This window comes from Musa acuminata, chromosome BXJ1-9 (genome assembly GCF_036884655.1).
Source record: "Musa acuminata AAA Group cultivar baxijiao chromosome BXJ1-9, Cavendish_Baxijiao_AAA, whole genome shotgun sequence".
Classification (NCBI taxonomy): domain Eukaryota; kingdom Viridiplantae; phylum Streptophyta; class Magnoliopsida; order Zingiberales; family Musaceae; genus Musa; species Musa acuminata.
The window spans coordinates 5,036,790-5,060,000 of NC_088335.1; the positions used below are offsets into that span (position 1 = coordinate 5,036,790).

Genomic DNA, 23,211 nt, shown 5'->3' on the forward strand with positions numbered 1-23,211 from the left:
CGCGCGTTTCGATCATTTTAAGGTTAATGTTGTCCGAGGCATGTGTTTATTTAGGACAAAAGGAGGAGCTCAGTATAATGTTTCACAAACATTTCTCTTCTTTTTTTTTTTCTTGTTCTTTATATCATTTAAATTATATAATGGGATTTTTACATATCGAGTCTTCTGAAGTTTTTTGAATTGCGTATTTTTCTATATTCCTTTGAATTTTAATTCCTTCCGTTAGCACTCGCCCATTTTGATCCGGTTATTTGGGTCAAATAAGAAATCATCGGGCGGTTCAGGCGTTCCCGATCATGCACGAGCTAGTTGGACCGATTGATTCACGGACACAAAAAATGCACTATCACCTCCACCCACGCGCGAAAGGGTTCGATAGAAACCTCCACCCACGCGCGAAAGGGTTCGATAGAAACCTCCACCCACGCGCGAAAGGGTTCGATAGAAAATTCGAAGAAATGAGATGGTGACTCACATGGCGATACTTTAGGGGAATGAATGAGTAGCGGACGTAAAGTAATCGCCCAGCCAATCGACTCAAGGGTGATTCAGTTATTCGACAACATTTCAAATGTCTGACGGTTATATACATAATGTTAATATCCATCTTAGTCCATCGGATTTTATCATAAATCTCTTAAATTTTTATATTTATTTATATTTAAAATAATATTTATATTTTTAAAAACATAACATATAAGTTTCTTTTGTCAAGATTGAGTTAACAAATGTTAGAGTCTACTTATTGATTCATAATAAATCATTAATATAATAATACATATAATTTATGATTAAAGTTCATCTTAGTCCTTGTAATTTTGGTCATGAACCTCATAAACCATTATAATTAATTCATGTCTAAAATAACTAATATCAAGTTTGAATTAACAAATATTAGAGTCTACCTACGTGACATATTAAATAATTAATATAATAATACTTATAATTTAAGTAAAAAAAATTAATATCTCCATCAACAGAGGATGCATCGTCGTCGAATACAGGAGTTTAGATCTCTTAATGATGTACATCAGACGTATGGATCCACCGAAGCTGGCGGCATATCAACGATGATAGGTCACGAGGAGTGCCGCCGTCTGAGGTCGGTCGGCAGCCTCTCCCAAGACGTCGAGGCCAAGATTGTGGATACTGTCACAGGCCAACCCCTCTCGATCGGCCAATCTGGAGAGCTACGGATTCGAGGCCCTGCATGCCTGATAGGTGATATAGCATGAGAGCGTAGCAGTAGTAGCAGCTTGTAAAGCAGAAAACGAAGTCATCTACTCTTCTCTGTGATCAGGTTATGTGGGGGATGAGGAAGCCAATGGGCGGGCTTTTGACTCCAGCGGCTGGCTGAAGACCGGCGATCTCTGCTACTTCGACGGCGACTGGTTCCTGTTCGTGCTGGACAGGCTGAAGGAGCTGATCAAGAACAAAGCCTACCAGGTTCGCGCAGTAACTCTCTCTTCGTGGAAGAACGAGTGTTCAACCGTGATAACGTGGGTGAGCTGCAGGTTCCACCGGCGGAGTTGGAGCACCTGCTACAGTCGCTACCAGGAGTCGCCGATGCTGCTGTGGTTACCATTCTCCCTCTCTCTCTCTCTCTCTCTCTGTGCAAACGACAGGTATCCTGATGCGGAAGCAGGTCAGATACCCGTGGCGTTCATAGTGAGGCAACCAGGCCACGACCTAACAGAAGCACGAGTCATGGGTTTCGTTGCAGAGAAGGTTATCTCCTGTTGATGTTGATAGGAAGAGAGGATAGAGATATCAAACAGAGGAAGAGTATGACCGGCTTCAATCTTCTATATTTCTCTCAAGAAAAACTCTTTATAAATTTCAGAAACAGAGGAAAAGTATGACCAACATATGGGGTTTATATAGTCCACAAAGATACATTATATTAATTATATTTAAGATGAATCATTCTCTTTCAAGAAACCCTTTCAAGAACCAATAATCAATTTGACTTATCTTTCTATAGATTTTTAATCCATTTTTTCTTCTTGATGTAATAATTCTCCCACTTGATGCAATGAACCTTTTTATGATACTTGAACAAGTTTAATTCCAACATTCTCCCCTCTTAAACTTGTTCCATCCAGCATGTCAAGTTTCCTTCGAAGTTATTGAAATATTTTAAATTTAAGAGGTTTTGTGAGTATATCAGCCACTTGTTCACTTGTCTTGACATGATGTATCTCCACTTCTTTATTTTTGATATGATCTCTTATGAAATGAAATCTTGTATCGATATGCTTCGATCTTTCATGATAGACTGGATAGAGCAACGATTCGTTGCTTTTTTGAAGACCAAGTGAATGTAGCTTCACCAAAATAAAATACAAATCCAGTTGTACTCTTCCGATCATCGTAGCTTCCGGCCCAATCACTGTCACTATATCCAATGAGCTCCAACTTTTTAGATGATGAATAGAACATTCCATACTCAATTGTTCCTTTGATATATCGTAAAATTCTTTTAGCGACATTTAAATGAGATGTCTTTGGAACTTCCATAAATCTACTTATTAAACCAACTCCAAATAGTATATCAGATCGAGTGCATGTCAAATACCTTAAACATCCAACTAGATTTTTATAATAAGTTGGATTAATGTATGTACCTTCACCTTCCTTAGTCAACTTGGTGCCATATTCAACAGGTGTATCTGTAGGATGACAATCTTCCATGGAAAATTTCTTTAAAACCTCCTTTGCATAATTTTCTTGTGAGATAAAAATTCCTTCATTATCTTGTATAACTTCGATACCAAGGAAATAAGTCATTAAGCCCGAGTCGGTCATCTCAAACTCCTTTTTCTTAGAGTGCTTAAAATCTTTAATCATGGAGCTACTATTGCCTATAAATATTAAATCATCTACGTACAGGCATACAAACAAGATATCTCCATTAGAGTTAGATTTTGTATAGAAAACATGTTCATGCGGACATTTAGAAAAACCATTTTGAATAAAATAAGTATCTATTCGAGAATTCCATGCTCGTAGGGCTTGTTTAAGCCCATAAAGAGCTCTCTTTAACTTATATACTTTGTCTTCTTGTTCTTGAATAATAAAACCAGGGGGTTGTTGAATATATACCTCTTCTTCAATAACTCCATTAAGAAATGCTGATTTGACATCCATTTGTAAAATCTTTCATTTCATTTGAGCTGCTAAAGAGATAAGTAATCTTAGTATCTCTAATCGAGCAACTGGCGCAAATACTTCTTCATAATCAATCCCATATTGTTGTTTATATCCTTTTGCAATCAATCTGGCCTTGTATTTCTCCACCTCTCCTTTTGCATTTCTTTTTGTTTTGAAGATCCACTTAACACCGATAGCTTGGTGGTCTTCTGGAAGTGTAGTAAGCTCCCATGTATTATTTTTGTTAATGGCATGAATCTCTTCATTCATAGCTTGTCGTCATTTTTCATCTCTATAAGCTTCTTTAAAGGTTAATGGATCATATCCTGCAAAAAGATAAAATAAAGAAAGTTCATCATTGTTAGTATCAATCCGAGTCACATCATATAGGTCCTGAATCGGTCTTGTCCTTCTTATAATTGGACTTCTTGAATCATGTGACCTAGCTGATCTAGGTGATGATGCTGGCAAAGCCACTTCGGTGCTTGCTTGTATTGTATCATCTTCTTCTGAAGCTATAGCTTTCTTATGCTGCTCATCACTTTTCCAGTTCCAAATCTGTTGTTCATCAAACTCAACATCTCTTGACATCACAACTTTATTTGTGATAGGATTGTAGAGTTTGTAACTACTAGAATTCTCTGGATAACCTAACAAAATACATTTCTGGCTTTTATCCTCCAATTTCCTTCTCTTTTCTTCTGGTATCTTGGCAAATGCAATACTTCCAAAAATCCTTAAGTGATCAACTCTTGGTTTTTGTAAGCTCCATGCTTCTTCTGGTGTAACATTACCAATTCGCTTTGTCGGAAACCTATTAAGCAAATAAACTGCACAAGCAACAGCATCACCCCAAAATTCTTTCGGAATTTTTCTTTCCTTTAACATGCATCGGACCATATTAAGGATAGTCCTATTTTTTCTTTCCGAGACACCATTTTGTTGAGGTGTGTATGGCATGATGAATTGATGTAGAATTTCATTATTTCTACAAAAACTTTCAAATTTATTTGATATATATTCACCACCTCTATCTGTTCTTAAACATTTAATCTTACAATAACTTTGTCTTTCAACCAAATCCTTAAATTCTTTGAATTTGCTTAAAACTTCTTTCTTTTCTTTTAACATGTAAACCCAAGTTTTGCCACTATGATCATCAGTAAATATAAGAAAATACCTGCTTCCTCCAAGTGTTACTGAATTGATAGGGCCACAAACATCCAAGTGCACCAGATCGAGTCGATTCTATGCTCTTTTTGTCCTTTTCACTTTGAAAGGCTTTCTTTCTTGCTTACCCATGACACATACTTCACACAATTTTGTTGGACGATCAATTTTTGGCATTCCTGTCACCATATTATATTTCTCTAGAAGTTTCAAAGCCTCAAAATTTAAATGAGCATATCTAAGATGCCAAAGTGTAGAAATATCCTTAATATCAGCTTTAAAACAATTTGATTGATAAAAAATACTCAAATGTAGAGGAAATATTCTATTCCTTGCCATTTTCACATGTGATATCAATGTTTTATTCTTATCACGAAGTTGAGAGTCATATCTTTCATCTCAATTTCATAACCTTTTTCAAGTAATTGTCCCAAGCTTAAAATATTATTTTTCATATCAGAAACATAATAAACATCTGAAATGCATACTTCCTTGCCATTATTAAGTTCAAGGAGAATTTTACCTTTGCCTTTTACTGGTCTTTGAGACAAATCGCCAAATGTAATGTTCCCGGAATAGCTTGTATCTATTTCTGAAAATAGCTCTTTGATGCCACATGTGATTTGAAGCTCCTCTATTTAGATACCATGTCATAGATTGATCCTCTTTCAAATTATCATAACTCATTAATAAAACTTGATTTACGTTCTTTTCTTCCTCAACAAAATTTGCCTTATCATCTTGATTGTTAGGATTATAATAACATTCATAAGAATAATGTCCATACCTTTTGCAAACATAATATTGTATTTCAGACCTTTTAGAGTTTCTGCCACGTCCACGGCCTCGGCCACGTCCTTGACCATAACCTCGGCCTCTTTGGCTAGAATTTTCTCCACCACCTTCATTGTTTGGAGATTCTTGATTGGTCTGATTTCTGCCTCCTCTTCCTCTTTGTCCTCGTCCTCTTCCTCTTCGAGAATTTGATTCTCTTTTATTTTCAAGAGCAAACTTAGCTTGTAGTGCTTGCTCCATAGTTTTCTCTTCTTCTCTTTTTGTAATCCTTTGTTCATGAACTTGAAGGGAACCCATAAGTTCTTCTAAAGACATTTTTTCCAAATCTTTAGATTCTTCGATCGCAACAGCAATAAAATCAAATTTTGGATCTAGAGATCTCAATATTTTTTCTATTACTCTTTGATCATTTACTTGTTCACCATTTCGTCTCATTTGATTAACAATAGAAATGATTTTTGAGTAGTAATCAGAAATGGTTTCAGAAGTACCTTGTTATAATTTCTCCAACTCAGCTCGTAAAACTTGTAGACGAAGTTTCTTTACCTTATCAACACCACCGAATGCTCTTTGAAGCATTTCCCAAGCCTCCTTTGAAGTATTTGCTGGAGCTAGGATCTCGAACATTGTATCATCAAGGCCTTGGTAGATTGTGAACAAAGCCTTTTTCTCCTTCTTCCTTCTTTCTTTGAGTTATTTTCTTCCTTCTGCATTCATTGCTCTTTCTTCTGCTGGACTTGGTTCAGCAAATCCATCTTCTACAAACTCCCATACATCATGGGAGCCTAGAAGAACCTTCATTTGGATGCACCATATGTCATAATTTTCTTTTGTCAATCTGGGGATCTGGAGTTGGATGACACTTGAGGAAGAAGTCATAGCTTAACCTATGCTCTGATACCAAATGTTGATGTTGATAGGAAGAGAGGATAGAGATATCAAATAGAGGAAGAGTATGACAAGCTTCAATCTTCTATATTTCTCTCAAGAAAAACTCTTTACAAATTTCAGAAACTCTATTTCACTCATGACCCAACATATGGGGTTTATATAGTCCCCAAAGATACATTATATTAATTGTATTCAAGCTGAATCATTCTCTTTCAAGAAACCCTTTCAAGAACCAATAACCAATTTGACTTATCTTTCTATAGATTTTTAATCCATTTTTTCTTCTTGATGTAATGATTCTCCCACTTGATGCAATGAACATACTTGAACAAGTTTAATTCCAACATCTCCCTCATCCATCTCCTTCGGAGCCCAGACCCAACCAAGATCAAAGCTGACGCGTCTCATGTGTGTTACAGGTAGCAGCATACAAGAAGAAGATTCGCGGAGTTGTGTTCACGAACTCGATTCCCAAAACAGCGTACGGGAAGATCCTGAGGTCCCAACTGCGCAACCATGTCGAGACTGTGAAGTGGCAGACTACGTACGACACAGTCCCATGCATCTTATGCCATCTCTATGGAATATGACTAGAAGTTGTTGTTATGGTTGATCGGAGCTTTCTGTGAAGTCAACATCATTCATTGCTACCTCCAAATATAAACAAAGACCATTGCAATCACGCACTAAAAATCATGATGGATTCACACAAGAAAGAAAGATTTCCATAGCATCAAACTACAAATCACAAAGGATCAAGTTTCATTACACACAAACTTGTACTAATCAATGCTTGAGGAAATAATCACTCGACCCCTCTTTATTCTCATCATCTCCTTTGACCATCATCATCATGGCCAAAGGAGGGAGCATCTCAAGCAGGAGCTTAGGAGTGAAGGAACCGAGTGTACCACTGGGCAGATGACTTGAGGTGGCGATTGAGATTGTTGTCATAGTCAATGTAGGTGAGCCCGAAACGTTGGGTGTAGCCTTGCTCCCATTCAAAGTTGTCTGTGAGAGCCCATGCAAAGTACCCTTTTACACATACTCCCTGTCTGCAATGATGAAAGCAGAATACGATAGAAGATCGATCAGAATTTTCTTTTGACTGTATAGCTCTGACGATTTAAATTAAATTCAATCTTTTTTTATAGCAGATCACAAGAGTAAGGAACATTAAATAGAAAATGGATGAGAGAAGAAAGCAAGAAGAGGTTGAAGATGGTATATAAATTTTTACTGTGGTAGAATAAAGTACTATATATATATATATATATATATATATATATATATATATATATATATATACATCAAAACAAGTTTTCTATTGAAAGAATAGTGGATTGTGAAATAGCTAAATTAAATGACAAACTAAATTGAAATTTCTTCCATGCATGGAACCATCATAATACCCAAATGATATGAATAGTGGATTTCTTTGGTTGTTTATATCGGAAAGAAGATGACAATAATCATAACAAGAATGTGATGATTAACTTATTAAAAATAAATATTTAATTTCAAAAATAGCCTTCTAATTTTGACAATATGCTATTGATTGTTTTTTTTTTTTTGGCTTTGGTAAGTTTCTTCCTAACAAATCAATCTTTTAAGTTCATATTACTCTAAACATTGCTAAATACATAGCTTTTTATATACCTTAGAAACGAAAAAGAATGCATGTACTCGAGCTCAAATAATTAAGACTTACGGTTTTATATGTCTACAAATAATGTGGTTTATTAATAGCATAGTAGATTTTTCAATATTATCAGTGCAATAAATTTATTTAAAATCACAGAATCAATTATATAAAGATCTACCAAAGTAATTTACATTGAGATTAATAGCATACCGAATGGCTTGTCGAACCTCAGCTAGATGAACAGAAAGATAATCTATTCTGAATTGATCTTCCAAAGCTTCCTCCAAAGGCAGTTTTGGGTTATCCAACTCACATGTTCCTACAAATAATAACTTAAATCAATGTACCAAAGAATTATTATGTTAAGCAACTTCTTATACTACTTGAATAAAATGGTGCATAATTGTTTTTTATCTAAAATATAGCACCAAAAAAATTATATATATATATATATTTATTTATTTACTTATATTTCATGCATCATTAGTTATGCTTAAACACAAAGCTTTCGAGTTCATATTTAAGACATCAATTTCACAATCCAATTCTATAAGCTAACTCTAAACTTCATAAAATAGTGATGAGATTTCTACTAACCGTTCTCAGTAATGTAAATATGCGGATTTTGATATCTCTTCTTCATATGTAATAAAAGTTCTTTCATACCATGAGGATAAACATTTATCCAAGTGCCTTGCTGCAACAAAGAAACATAAATATATTGACTATTTAGACATAAGAATTAATGTAGAACAAGCAAGCATTATGCATGGATAACACAAATAACTAATATATTAATTGCATTGATAAAAGTTAGGTAATATTATGAATCTATGAGCTCATATATTTGAATTAAGAATATGGAAACTACTAAAATAATTATCAATTTGCATAGACTCAATTGAACAAGTGATGGATGTGTGATTGTGGAAGGTGATAAAATGTCTAAAGTTTGGATAAAGGAATTAAAATGCAGCTACGTATTATATTCGATATTATTCCTTCCTTAAGCTAGAAAATGTATATTTTGTTATAGTATATATTAAGAGTTATAGGAGCGGCACTAAAATATATAATGCATACCATTTATCATCAAATAAAAAGGAAAAAAATGTTTGTTTGAATCTTTTATTTTAAGTTAGTTATTTTCTGATATTACTTGTAAACACTATATCACATTAATACAATATACAAGATAATAATTATATATATATATATATATATATATATATATATATATATATATATATATATATATATATATATATATATATATATATATATATACATACATACATACGTATATACTTGCATGAGGGCTAATCTAAAGAATAACACAAACAAAGAGTTACACACATCTAAATATACACATAAGTCTAGTGTATATGATCTACAAAATTTTGGTGACATAGAATATCAGAAAAAATAATGGAATCAATGAAAATATGAGCTTACGAGTTCTCCGATTGGGACATTATTTTTAGAATCTGCATAAAGGAAATAAAAACACATTAGATAAAGTAATAAAAATTATGTGATGTAGTTGACAAAAGAAAAAAGAAAGGAAGCCTATTAAATTAATAATATAAATAGAGAACAAATTTTAATGAGATTTAAAAATATCAACATACCAAGTTGCTCAGCATATGAATCAGTAATACTGAGGATAGGTGTGTAGTTTGGAGACATTGGTGTCGCCTTTGCATATCTTGAAGTGTAATAGTTAATCCCAATGAAATCATAAGAGCCTTTGATCATCTCTGCCTCATCGTTTGTGAAATATGGGAGCCTCTCTTTAACTAATGCTCTCATAATAAAAGGATAGTCTCCATAAACTAAAGGATCCATATACCTAAATATGATGAAAAAATATATTAGTTAATCATCCACTTCAATTCACACAAATATGAAAAGTATACATGTATATGCATTGTCCTAATACAAGAAGACATTATGTACTAACCATCCAAGCATGAAATCAATAGCCCTATTGGCTGCTTCTACATCTTGATGAGATGTGGAATATGGTTCAAACCACATGCTCACAAGCGTTATTCCTACTTCACCTTCTTGAATTGCCTGAAATAAAATGTATATCAATCTAAATTACTCTAAAGAAAATAATTTATGTTAATGCAAAAATATAATTATCAAAATTAATTCAAATATCGGTCGGTCGTAAGCAATCTAAATTTTTAAGACAAAAGGCATAGTTTTTTTAGTATAATGAAGAATTATCAAATTTTTAGTCAAAAGGTAAGCAAATAGAAAAATACCAACCAACTTCACAATTACCTTAAATTCTTTCTTGTACAAAGTAGCAGCAGCTGCATGAGCTAAGATGAGGTTGTGAGTAACAATGTAAGGTTCTTTCAAGGAATCACCCACTGGGCATCCCAAGAGTTGAGAGCATCTCCCTGGTGCATGTTTGCCAAGGGAGTACCCCATGCTACTAAAAGACCATGGCTCATTTAGTGTGATCCAATGCTTCACTCTGTCACCAAATTTTTGAAAGCATACACTTGCAAAGTTTTTGAAGTCATTCCTGTGGAAAGATAAAATAAGATGATATCAGATTACATGACATGTCTAACATAATTATTCTTACAAAAAAAATATATATATAGAAGCATGATACTTGGATGGAATCCCAGTAAGAAAATTTTGCACTAAAAATTATTTTTTTTAGCATTTTAAATTACTAATTAATTTTTAAAGATAATGATCAAAAAGCAACTGACAAGGGATTCATAACATGTGTAATGGCTCAAAGGTTTTGGAACACAGTATGTATTTTATGTTGGTTGATATTTTAGAACACAGTGAAGTTTGACTGTATCTTCTTTCACAAATTTCACCTCAGGCAATGATTTTATACTCTTTGAATAGCTACACAGTATGTGAGGATTATCATGTGAACATCAATCAAGATTTTGGTGAAGTAATACCTAAACTACAAAAATTTGCTACCATATAAATTAACTTCATTATTATTGTCAAAGCCTTATGGAAGAATCATGAGTTGACTCAGATGCTTACACTATCTTACTACTCAAGAAACCTCCATATGCATCTTCCAATGCTTGTGGCACATCCCAATGGAAGAGAGTCACATAGGGTTTGATACCTAGACATTTAGAAAATAAAGATAAATCCATTTTACATATAATTTCAATAAGATAAATAGAGAGAATTAGATAGAATGATTATTGGACATTTTTTTCTCACCATTTTTGAGGAGTTCATTGATGAGGTCATTGTAGTACTTGATTCCTTCTTGGTTTATGCCACCTTCTATTGTGCCCTCTGCATGCAAGAACATTGTTATATGCTTAGTCATTGCATAGACATACAAAACAGTGTGGTAAACTCTTCCCTCTCCTTCAATAAAAAATATCACTAGATAAATTGTATCACTGATGATATAACACTTAATATTGTTCCAAATGATTTGGTCCACATTATTAGCAATATCCATATAGAATAGAATAAGAGGGAAATAAAAAGGCTTACTTGGTAAGATTCTTGACCAAGAAATGGAAAACCTATAAGAATCCATGCCCATATTCTTCATAATCTCAATATCATCCTGTAATTAAAATAAGGTCTTAATCACATGATTTAAAAGTACAAAAAACATGAAAACTCAGTTAAGAGATTTGACCTTTTGGAACCCCATTTACTTACTTTGTACCTGCGATAGGAATCGGTCGCTACGTCCCCATTTTTCTTGTCTGCAATTTTTTCTGGAAAACAAAGTATCATTAACCTAAGAAATCAATCTACAAATAAATAATGCAAATAAGAAGCAAAAATCCAAAGGCTCAGCTTCGACACATTAAAGGGATAGGTGACACTTTACGTGTTTGTCGAGCATTTGGAGTCAAATCCATCAAAAGTTTACTCTCTTTTGTTTCGAATAAAAATATATTTGTATTATATTAAATGACATATATGATGTTTACACGTGGACTCACATATAGATCTATCGCATTGTGCAATAGTATCTTATAGAGCTTAGATATCTCAATACACAAACATATATATACAAACACAAGTTTGCACACTTGTTTCATTGTTAAGGTCAAAAACCTGGATGGTCATGGGTCAAAGTGTCCCATACACTTGGCCCCCTTCCTGCTTCATTCCATGCTCCTTCCACCTGCACCATTATCAACCTCACTTCAGTTACCATTTTGTTGGCTATTTACTACTCTATATAAATGTATCTATATGAGAGAGAGAGAGAGAGAGAGAGAGAGAGAGAGAGAGAGAGAGACCTGGTAAGCAGCAGAGGCAGCGCCAAAGGCAAAGTCAGGGGGGAAGCTGCTTCTCCCCAAAGTGACATGAGCAGGGAGTGTAGCCGGGGGCTTGACAGCCACATTGCCATTCCCTTGAAAAGAGCACAGGATGGGAGAGAGGGTTCGCCTGCCATGGCAAGGTTGCACCCTGGCCTTCCCCACGCCGCTCACCCATCCATATTGGCTTACCTTGGGGAGTTCAAGAGAAGCCTGGGTTCCTTTGTTCAGAGGAACATTAAGGAGAGCCATGGCGATGCTTGCTGTTTCCACTGCAGATGGATAACACACACACACACACTCCTTATGCTTCTGTGGCGAAGACGAGGCGACCGAGCATGGAGTATATATAACGGAGGCCTCGTTGATCTGGGTTCTCGTGCAATGCACGTGACCGATGGTCACGTGTACCGAAGAATACCCTCTTCGCTTGTTTAGTGGTCCTATCACCCTAATTCGATTCCTATTTAGCTGATGACATGAAGCATTATGCTAAAGGAATGATGCAATGCATCTCTCTCTCTCTCTCTCTCTCTCTCTATAATATATATATATATATATATATATATATATATATATATATATATATATATATATATATGAAGGATAAATGATGAAAGTAAGATTTTAGTTTAAAACTTTATAATATATTGTCAAAGTTTTTACTAACTAATATCTTCAATAAATAATGATAAGATTAAAACCCGATCCCTAAGTTTTAAATTTTTTTCATATTTTATATAATATATGAAATATTATTATTTTTCTATAGATCGATCCATAAATTAGCCTAATTATTATATAGTTACACTATGTTATGGTATTTTTTTGATAATATTAAAAAATGGCATAACGTAGTATAAAAATATAGTGACATAATGTGTTTCTACAAGTTTTGTAAAAGCACCATAAATATGATGTTTTTTCACTGTATTATAATGTTTTTACTAACACAAAAAGAAAATTATAACAAACACTACACGATAGTATTTTTCTATTACACTATGGTATTTTCTTGGTATTATTGAAAATAGTATAAGGTAGTACAAGAATATTATATTTAGACATATTCATTCGATGGATCAGTTTATAAAAAAATAAAAAATAGATAGGTGATTGAGAATATTCTTATAATAATTTTACTTTTAATCAGTGGATCTCGGTAAACGCTTTCAATTCTTACTTTTGATCATTTTCTTGAACTCTCCTCACATGTTAATATTTCGTAAAATAATTTTTTTACTAACTTTAGCTCTAATATAAGTCACCTGATTCCTTCGATTATTATCATTATCGGACAATGCTCTTTTGTTAGGAAGTCTATCAAAAAAAAAAAAAATTATTGAATATAATTTTGATATGATGATATATTGAGAGTTAGTAAGTCTTTCATATATTATTTCATTTGATATGATGATATATTGAGAGTTAGTAAGTCTTTTCTTATCAAATGTAATGACATATCAAAAAGATCTTAAACAATCAATTTTTGATAAATAAATATTTTATATCATCACCAAACCAATATTTTAGTATGAAATTATTAGACGACGGATCCAAGTCTTCTCTGATCAACTTGTAATATGTTAGAGATGGACTAGTAAATAAAAATCAAAACATGATTACAGATTCTCTCCACCATTCTAATGTACAAAAGTGATAGCATTATCTATTTCAAATCCAACGTCTACCATAATATTCTTATCTTGTTGTGCATATGGCAGCATGTGAATCATGTCAACTCAATAAAACTGCTTCCAACTACATGATGACACGTGCTTACATCATGAAAGCGTGCGTAAATCTGCCGTGGTCAACTCTCACTTAATTGCGATGAGCATTGTATGTGTACAGACACTTAGCATCCGACATGGTCAACTCTCACGATATATATATACAGCAACAGCAGAGACCAAGTCAACTCGCGTTGCCAACCCATGCACAGCACGTAAACGCCATGCACGGTCTCCAAAGCCGGGAAGAAAAAGAAATGATACATCTGACCAGTAAATTTATGCACCTCACAAACTCCCACCAATTGACAAAAACATAAAAGTATACTGAACACTTTTAAAGATTTGAATAAGAACTTCGAGGAATTCGGTGGCATTTTCCCAAGTTACGACTCACGATCCGCAAGATAGATCAGAGAAAACAACGTGAGGGAGGTACTGATGCTGACGAGTAAACCTTTGCACTCGCATCCAGCTGGGCTCGGAAAAAGAATAATACCTATGGCGGATAAGAAGAGTCTACAAGAAAGTTAGCAACTCGTCAATAGAAGGAAGGATTATTTGGATTGGAACGATAGGGTTCATTGGAAACGGTGCATCTGATCTTTAGGTCAATTACTGTGGTTGTTGGTATATTTTCTTATTGTATGCGTGACTCACGTGAAGAACCATTAGGTCTTAATGATCATGATTTCCGAGTGAAAAATATATTCATTTATAAGAATCTAGAGTTCGAAACCTCATCCGATAAATTTTAAGAATGTATCTAATAAATTTAACGGATGAGAGGATCCATTAGGTCTTAATGATCATAATTTCGGAGTGAAAAATTTATTCACTCCGATAAATTTTAAGAATGTCATTTCTAGACAGAAATGCTACGGTAGCCAAAAGAAAAAAAAGAAAAAGCTTTAATCCTTCAAAGCAGCGTAAAACGATTAAAAGAGTTCTCTCACTGATTCCTGGGCATTGCTAGTATAATTTAGATATCCAGTCATGCTGGTTGTGCCAACACATCATTCGTTTGCTTGGGAGATAAAGATATCAGGGCAAGCCATGAAATGACAATCCTTGTGTTGCTTGCTAAATTCATACATATGAAGCACTTCATGTATAACCACATACCGGACGAAGAAAAACACAATGTTAAGAAGCCTAAGAACAGAATAACAGTTTAGTGCGTTTTATGTTACAGCTTTATTTATTACATGTCGACAAAAGTTGGTGTCGTCGATTGACCTTGAGTTGCATCGTTCTGAATTGGCGCATTAAGGAGAAGCCTAGAAGAGGAAATAATTCCGTGACAAGGGAACAGAGGTTGCTGAATCACATTTGAGAACTTCACCATCAGCTGTCACTTTGTAAGACTCTGGGTCCACATTTATCTCAGGCAATGCGTCATTGAGCTTCATGTCAAGTTTTGTGAGGCCACGCACGTTACCAACAGCCTTCGTCAGCTTCTTCAGCCCATACTGGTTCGCAATGCCTGCATCTTTCGCAACCTGGAATTGATAGCAAAGTTGAGATCAGATACTGTCGAGATCAGATACTGGCACCCGAAAGCCTTGCTTCCCTGTTTGAGGGTACTCCAAGCATCAGGAAAGATGCATTGAGGTATCCACCACCAGCTTTTCTAAGCAACCTAAAAATTTTGTTCACCGCCAAAATAAGATGGGTTTGACTTTTTTCAATGATCTTTCTCTTTTTGACTTTTTTCAGGTTCATTCAACTTAGAGATGACTTCAAGACTGCTAAAATCTCATCCATGCTCAACAGCTTGAAGAAGACGGACTCATAGTTTCAATAGAACAAAAGCAGTAGCACAAGGAGTCACTCAGTTTGTAGAATCGGAGCAAATGGAAGCTGCCACATTTGGAAGTTCTGGCTGTCGGGAATGTCTACTACTATCAGGTGGTCGTTGATTCTCACCAGTGTTCATGGATTAGAAAACTATTTCCTTCCAGTATTTTTTTGTAATTAATTTTGTCCACTTCGTGTTAGTTTTGCATTATTGTTTGACTGGATAGAGAGAATCGCACAAAACAACGAATAGATGTCATTTCTTTTAACTGATGTTTGCACTATTGTTTGAGTGGATAACGTGCAATAGTTGTCATTTCTTTTAACTGATGTCACAAAACAACAGGACCTAAAGAGTATATGCAAAAAGAAGATGGTGGAGATTGATGTTTTGACTGGTGTTTTCTTGTAACTGATGTCATAAAACAACAGGACATCAGTTATTACTGATGTTTTGTTGTTATTCCCACTTCCAGTGACACTGCCTACCACTCCTTAAAGCTATCTCTCTCCGTTTAGATAGATGTTAGATAACTTATATTGATGGTGACTTCGTTCAAGAAGCCATCTAATTCTCCAAATGATTTGGAAAGCAACTTAACCTTATGTCTCAGGTGTGGTGCGTTATTTTTATTTTAGTCTTTCTACATTTGTTAATGTAAATTTTAATTTTTTCTATGTCGTAACTAATGATCATTAGATAAAATTTACGTTGATGGATGACTGAGATGTTAGATAAAAAAGATGGTGAGTTCATGACATGATGCTTGCGCTAATCTTGAAATTGTTATTGCCACAAAGATCACTATCAAGTTTAGATGACAAGATAGACTTGTTAGGATGATCGAGTTGTTAGCTTAGGGAGAATGCTAACCCTAACCCTTATTCGATCCCTGTGTGCTTTGCTTTCTTGTTGTAGCCTCCTCAAGTGTCTCTCTAGAATGTTATCATAAATATATGATATATATGATGAGATTGACCGAGATTTGCATGCAACATAGATTAGAGAAAACAAAAAAAGAGAAGAAAAAAAATCCATATAATAGGCTTAATTGGATTGGATCTTGGATTGAGGATGCTCTAGAGATTAAGATGAGCAAAGACAGATCCGATCGATGTGTGTTCTTTTAAGTAATATACCAGACAGTCTTCTTTTAGGTGATGATGATGGGTTGCTCACATGATCAAGACTCAATCGTGTGCATGCTCCCACAAGGACAAACAATTTGTACCGACAACTCCAAATACACTTTGTGCGCGCGCGTTTCGATCATTTTAAGGTTAATGTTGTCCGAGGCATGTGTTTATTTAGGACAAAAGGAGGAGCTCAGTATAATGTTTCACAAACATTTCTCTTCTTTTTTTTTTCTTGTTCTTTATATCATTTAAATTATATAATGGGATTTTTACATATCGAGTCTTCTGAAGTTTTTTTGAATTGCGTATTTTTCTATATTCCTTTGAATTTTAATTCCTTCCGTTAGCACTCGCCCATTTTGATCCGGTTATTTGGGTCAAATAAGAAATCATCGGGCGGTTCAAGCGTTCCCGATCATGCACGAGCTAGCTGGATCGGTTGGTTCATGGACACAAAGAATGCACTGTCACCTCCACCCACGTGCGAAGAGTCTGAAAGAAAATTTGAAGAATTGAGATTGTGACCCTCCACATGGCGGTACTTTGGGGGAATGAATAAAAAGCGTTCATAAACTGATCGTCCAACCCTGAATCGGCTCAATGGTGATTCAGTTTTTCGACAACGGTTCCAAATGTCCAATGGTTATATATAAGGTTAATTTCCTTCTTAGTCCATGGGATTTTGTTATAAATCTCTTAAATTTTTATGATTTACTTACATCTAAAATAATCTTATATTTTAAAAAATTATAGTATATAAGTTTTTCTCGTCAAGATTGAGTTAAAATACGTTCGAATATACTTATATGACATGTTGACTCATAATAAATTATTAATATAATAATAATAATTTAGGATTAAGATTTATTTTAACTCTTGTGATTTTGGTCATGAAACTCTTAAGCCATAATGAGTTACTCATGTCTAAAATAACTCATACATTATAAAAAATATAGCATATAAACCCCTTATGTAAAATCTGAGTTAACAGACGTTAAAAACTGCTTACGTGATATATTGATTCATAATAAATTATTAATATAATTATATATTTTTTTAAAATTTTAAAAAACTAAGATTTTCGTTAATAACAAGAATAGTGGAAAAGATCACCAACAGCACCACGTAAGCAACACCGAGCCGCCGCTGTTTTGTATAAGGGTATCTTTTTCTGCTTGTGAAGCAGAAAACGAAGTCATCTACTCTTCTCTGTGATCAGGTTTTGTGGGGGTTGAGGAAGCCAATGGGCCGGCTTTCGACTCCAGCGGCTGGCTGAAGACCGGCGATCTCTGCTACTTCGACGGCGATGGGATCCTGTTCGTGCTGGACAGGTTGAAGGAGCTGATCAAGTACAAAGCCTACCAGGTTCGCGCAGCACCTCTCTCTTCGTGGAAGAACGAGTGTTCAACAGTGATAACGTGGGTGAGCTGCAGGTTCCACCGGCGGAGTTGGACCACCAGCTACAGTCGCTACCAGGAGTCGCTGATGCTGCTGTGGTTCCGTACGTCCCTACCAGCGTCAGTCTTATCTCGGCTTCTCGCCAGCACTTACCATTCTCTCTCTCTCTCTCTCTCTCTCTCTCTCTCTGCTAACGACAGTTATCCTGATGCGGAAGCAGGTCAAATACCCGTGGCGTTCATAGTGAGGCAACCAGGCCACGACCTAACAGAAGCACAAGTCATGGGTTTCGTTGCAGAGAAGGTTATCTCCCTCATCCATCTCCTTCAGAGCTCAGAACCAACCAAGATCAAAGCTGACGCGTCTCATGTGTGTTACAGGTAGCAACATACAAGAAGAAGATTCGCAGAGTTGGGTTCGCGAACTCGATTCCCAAAACAGCGTCCGCGAAGATCCTGAGGTCCCAACCGCGCAACCATGTCGAGACTGTTAAGTGGCAGACTACGTACGACACAGTCCCATGCATCTTATGCCATCTCTATGGAATATGACTAGAAGTTGTTGTTATGGTTGATCGGAGCTTTCTGTGAAGTCGACATCATTCATTGCTACCTCCAAATATAAACAAAGACCATTGCAATCACGCACTAAAAATCAAGATGGATTCACACCAGAAAGAAAGATTTCCATAGCATCAAACCACAAATCACAAAGGATCAAGTCTCATTACACACAAACTTGTACTAATCAATGCTTGTGGAAATAATCAATCGACCCCTCTTTATTCTCATCATCTCCTTTGGGCATCATCATCATGGCCAAAGGAGGGAGCATCTCAAGCAGGAGCTTAGGAGTGAAGGAACCGAGTGTACCAGTGGGCAGATGACTTGAGGTGGCGATTGAGATTGTTGTCATAGTCAATGTAGTTGAGCCCGAAACGTTCGGTGTACCCATTCTCCCATTCAAAGTTGTCTGTCAGAGCCCATGCAAAGTACCCTTTTACACATACTCCCTGTCTGCAATGATGAAAGCAGAATACGATAGAAGATCGATCAGAATTTTCTTTTGACTATATAGCTCTGACGATTTAAATTAAATTCAATCTTTTTTTTTTATATAGCAGATCACAAGAATAAGGAACAGTAAATAGAAAAAGGATGAGAGAAGAAAGCAAGAAGAGTGTGAAGATGGTATATAAATTTTTACTGTGGTAGAATAAAGTACTATATATATATATATATATATATACACATCAAAACAAGTGTATTGAAAGAATAGTGGATTTTGAATCCATGGATTCTATTTTTGTTAGGTTGTTTATATTGGAAAGAAGATGACAAGAATCATAACAACAATATGATGATTAACTTATTAAAAAAAATTAAATATTAAATTTCAAAAATAGCCTTCTAATTTTGATAACTTGTTATTGATTTTTTTTTTGGCTTTGCTAAGTCTCTTCCTAACAAATCAATCTTTTAAGTTCATATTACTCTAAACATATCTAAATACATAGTTTTTTTATATATCTCAGAAACGATAAAGAATCCATGTATTCACGCTCAAATAGTTAAGACCTACGATTTTATACATCTACAAGTGGTAACATATGAATAATGTGGTTGATTAATAGCATAGTAGATTTTTCAATATTGTCGATGCAATAAATTTATTTAAAATCACAGAATCAATTATATAATGATCTATCAAAGTAATTGGCATTGAGATTAATAGCATACCGAATGGCTTGTCGAACCTCAGCTAGATGACAAGAAAGATAATCTATTCTGAATTGATCCTCCAATGCTTCGTCCAAAGGCTGTTTTGGGATATCCACCTCACATGTTCCTACAAATAATAACTTAAATTAATATACCAAAGAATTGTTATGTTAAGCAACTTCTTATACTACTTGAATAAAATGGTGTATAATTGTTTTTTATTTAAAATATATCACCAAAAAAATAATTTATATGTATATTTCATGCATCATTCTTTACGCTTAAATACAAAGCTTTCGAGTCCATATTTAAGACATCAATTTCACAATCCAATTCTATAAGCTAACTCTAAACATCATAAAATAGTGATGAGATTTCTACTAACCGTTCTCAGTAATGTAAATATTTGGATTTTGATATCTATTCTTCATATGTAGTAAAAGTTCTTTCATACCACGAGGATAAACATATATCCAAGAGCCTTGCTGCAACAAAGAAACATAAATATATTGACTATTTAGGCATAGGAATTAACGTAGAACAAGCAAGCAAAATGCATGGATAACACAAATAAATAATATACTAATTGCATTGATAAAATTTAGGTAAGTAATATTATGAATCTATGAGCTCATATAGTTGCATTAAGAATACTAAAATAATTATCAATTTGCATAGACTCAATTGAACAAGTGATGGATGTATGAGTGTGGAAAAATTATATTATATTCGATATTATTCCTTCCTTAATCTAGAAAAAATATATTTTATTATAGTATATTTTAAGAGTTATAGGAGCGTAAATTGTCGGATCAAACCAAAAAACCTGAAATGAACCTAATGGCTTGGTCACATAAATGATGATTGGTTTTATTATCATAAAATATATCAATATAGTATAGAGATAAAATGTATATATGTGTTCCAAAAAATACAGTGCATTTTATCTTCATGAGTGAAATAAATTTCGTGGCTATTATAATTATAATCAGGAAATCTGTAGCAACTAAATATAAAATAAATTAGCTCTAATTCTTATTTCTTATGGAAATCAAATATGTTTGATTTCATGTAATCAATTTCTTTATACACCGGTTATTTAAATTATACAATACTCATTAATAACTAATGCCATAAGAACAAAAATATAAAAGTATATCTATCATTCGGTAATTGTTCATTTAAACCAAAAACAAAACGAATGAGCCACTTCATATGGCACTAAAATGTATAATGCATACCACTTATCATCAAATAAAAAGGAAACAAAATGTTTGTCTGAATCTTTTATTTTAAGTTAGTTATTTTCCGATATTACATGTAAATACTGTATCACATTAATACAATATATGAGATAATAATTAATTAATTATATATATGCACGTATATACTTTCGTGAGGGTTAATCTAAGGAATAATACAAACAAAGAGTTACACAGATCTAAATATACACATAAGTCTCGTGTATATGATCTACAAAATTTTGGTGATATAGAATATCAAAAAAATAAATGGAATCAATAAAAATATGAGCTTACGAGTTCTCCGATTGGGACATTATCTTTAGAATCTGCAGAAAGAAAATAAAAACATATTAGATAAAGTAATAAAAATTATGTGATGTAGTCTACAACAGAAAAAAGAAAAGAAGCCTATTAAATTATTTGAGGAATATTATTTGAATAAAAACATAAATAAATTTATCTTCAAAGGTATAATTTCATCTGGTGGCTATGTCAAATAAATTAATAATATAAATAGAAAGAAATTTTGATGAGACTTAAGGATATCAACATACCAAGTTGCTCAGCATATGAATCAGTAATACTGAGGATAGGTGTGTAGTTTGGAGACATCGGTGTTGCCTTTGCATATCTTGAAGTGTAATAGTTAATCCCGATGAAATCATACGAGCCTTTGATCATCTCTGCCTCATCGTCCGTGAAAAATGGGAGCCTATCTTGAACTAATGCCCTCATAATAAAAGGATAGTCTCCATAAACTAAAGGATCCATATACCTAAATATGATGAAAAAATATATTAGCTAATCATCCACTTCAATTCACACAAATATGAAAAGCATACATGTATATACATCCTCTTAATACAGGAAGACATTATGTACTAACCAACCAAGCATGAAGTCAATAGCTCTATTGGCTGCTTCAATATCTTGATGAGATGCGGAGTATGGTACGTACCACATGCTCACAAGCGTTATTCCTACTTCACCTTTTTGAGTTTCCTGAAAGAAAATTTGTATTAATCTAAATTACTCTAAAGAAAATAATTTATGTTAATGCAAAAAATATATAATTATCAAAATTAATTCGAATATCATCAGTCGGTCGTAAGCAGTCTAAATTTTTAAGACAAAAGGCATAGTTTTTTTAGTATAATGAAGAATTATCAAATTTTTGGTCAAAAGGTAAGCAAATAGAAAAAAAAAAAAAATATATATATATATACTAACTTCACAATTACCTTAAATTCTTTCTTGTACAAAGTAGCAGCAGCTGCATGAGCTAAGATGAGGTTGTGAGTAACAATGTAAGGTTCTTTCAAGGAATCACCCACTACTGGGCATCCTAAGACTGGAGTACATCTCGCTGGTGCATGTTTGCCAAGGGAGTACCCCATGCTACTAAAAGACCATGGCTCATTTAATGTGATCCAATGCTTCACTCTGTCACCAAAATTTTGAAAGCATACACTTGCAAAGTTTTTGAAGTCATTCCTGTGGAAAAATAAAATAAGATGATATCAGATTACATAACATGTCTAACATAATTATTCTTATAGAAGCATGATACTTGTACAACACTAGGCTTTGTCCATGATTGCAATACTTTGGATGGAATCCCAGTAAGAAAATTTTGCACTAAAAATAGTTTTTTTTAGCATTTTAAATTACTAATTAATTTTTAAAGATAATGATAAAAAAGCAACTGACAAAGGGATTCATAACATGTGTAATGGCTCAAAAGTTTTGGAACACAGTTTGTAATTTTCTGTTGGTTGAAATTTTAGAACACAGTGAAGTTTGACAGTATCTTCTTTCACAAATTTCATCTTAGGCAATGATTTTATACTCTTTGAATAGCTACACAGTATGTGAGGATTATCATGTGAACATCAATCAAGATATTGGTGAAGTAATTAATACCTAAACTACAAAAAATTGCTAACATATAAATTAACTTCCACAGTAATTATTAATACTTCATTATTATTGTCAATGAGTTGAATAATGAGTTGACTCAGATGCTTACACTATCTTACTACTCAAGAAACCTCCATATGCATCTTCCAATGCTTGTGGCACATCCCAATGGAAGAGAGTCACATAGGGTTTGATACCTAGACATTTAGAAAATAAAGATAAATCCATTTTACATATAATTTCAATAAGATAAATAGAGAGAATTAGATAGAATGATTATCGGACAATTTTTTCTCACCATTTTTG

At 34.0% G+C, this 23,211-nt stretch overlaps 4 protein-coding genes across 4 annotated transcripts in view; 2 read left to right on the forward strand and 2 right to left on the reverse strand.

Annotated features, from left to right (window-relative positions):
• The first annotated feature begins 983 nt into the window (after nucleotides 1-983).
• Nucleotides 984-6,599, forward strand: LOC135594485 (4-coumarate--CoA ligase-like 7). Its single transcript, XM_065084863.1, has 5 exons — nucleotides 984-1,221; nucleotides 1,301-1,446; nucleotides 1,515-1,582; nucleotides 1,626-1,728; nucleotides 6,429-6,599. Exons 1-5 carry the CDS (start codon nucleotides 984-986, stop codon nucleotides 6,597-6,599), a joined length of 726 nt encoding a protein of 241 aa, XP_064940935.1.
• Nucleotides 6,600-6,710: 111 nt separating this feature from the next.
• LOC135592662 (furostanol glycoside 26-O-beta-glucosidase-like) lies at nucleotides 6,711-12,265 on the reverse strand. The gene is made up of 13 exons (XM_065082261.1): nucleotides 11,935-12,265; nucleotides 11,747-11,816; nucleotides 11,342-11,400; nucleotides 11,168-11,243; nucleotides 10,883-10,960; nucleotides 10,694-10,781; nucleotides 9,950-10,199; nucleotides 9,618-9,733; nucleotides 9,286-9,506; nucleotides 9,110-9,141; nucleotides 8,252-8,351; nucleotides 7,865-7,973; nucleotides 6,711-7,064 (listed from the first exon to the last, which is right to left on the reverse strand). Exons 1-13 carry the CDS (start codon nucleotides 12,202-12,204, stop codon nucleotides 6,896-6,898), a joined length of 1,638 nt encoding a protein of 545 aa, XP_064938333.1. The 5' UTR covers nucleotides 12,205-12,265; the 3' UTR covers nucleotides 6,711-6,895.
• Nucleotides 12,266-17,222: 4,957 nt separating this feature from the next.
• LOC135594486 (4-coumarate--CoA ligase-like 5) lies at nucleotides 17,223-18,571 on the forward strand. Its single transcript, XM_065084864.1, has 4 exons — nucleotides 17,223-17,247; nucleotides 17,842-17,987; nucleotides 18,056-18,139; nucleotides 18,401-18,571. Exons 1-4 carry the CDS (start codon nucleotides 17,223-17,225, stop codon nucleotides 18,569-18,571), a joined length of 426 nt encoding a protein of 141 aa, XP_064940936.1.
• A 109-nt stretch (nucleotides 18,572-18,680) lies between these two features.
• Nucleotides 18,681-23,211, reverse strand: part of LOC135592661 (furostanol glycoside 26-O-beta-glucosidase-like) — a 5,808-nt gene continuing 1,277 nt past the window's right edge. The window contains exons 5-13 of the mRNA XM_065082260.1: nucleotides 23,204-23,211; nucleotides 23,015-23,102; nucleotides 22,227-22,479; nucleotides 21,872-21,987; nucleotides 21,540-21,760; nucleotides 21,280-21,311; nucleotides 20,127-20,226; nucleotides 19,760-19,868; nucleotides 18,681-19,036 (exon numbers count right to left, since the gene is read on the reverse strand). The exon at nucleotides 23,204-23,211 is cut by the window's right edge and continues 70 nt beyond it. Coding sequence (XP_064938332.1) covers nucleotides 18,868-19,036; nucleotides 19,760-19,868; nucleotides 20,127-20,226; nucleotides 21,280-21,311; nucleotides 21,540-21,760; nucleotides 21,872-21,987; nucleotides 22,227-22,479; nucleotides 23,015-23,102; nucleotides 23,204-23,211 — 1,096 coding nt within the window. The 3' untranslated portion in view covers nucleotides 18,681-18,867. The remainder of the gene's footprint in view (nucleotides 19,037-19,759; nucleotides 19,869-20,126; nucleotides 20,227-21,279; nucleotides 21,312-21,539; nucleotides 21,761-21,871; nucleotides 21,988-22,226; nucleotides 22,480-23,014; nucleotides 23,103-23,203) is intronic.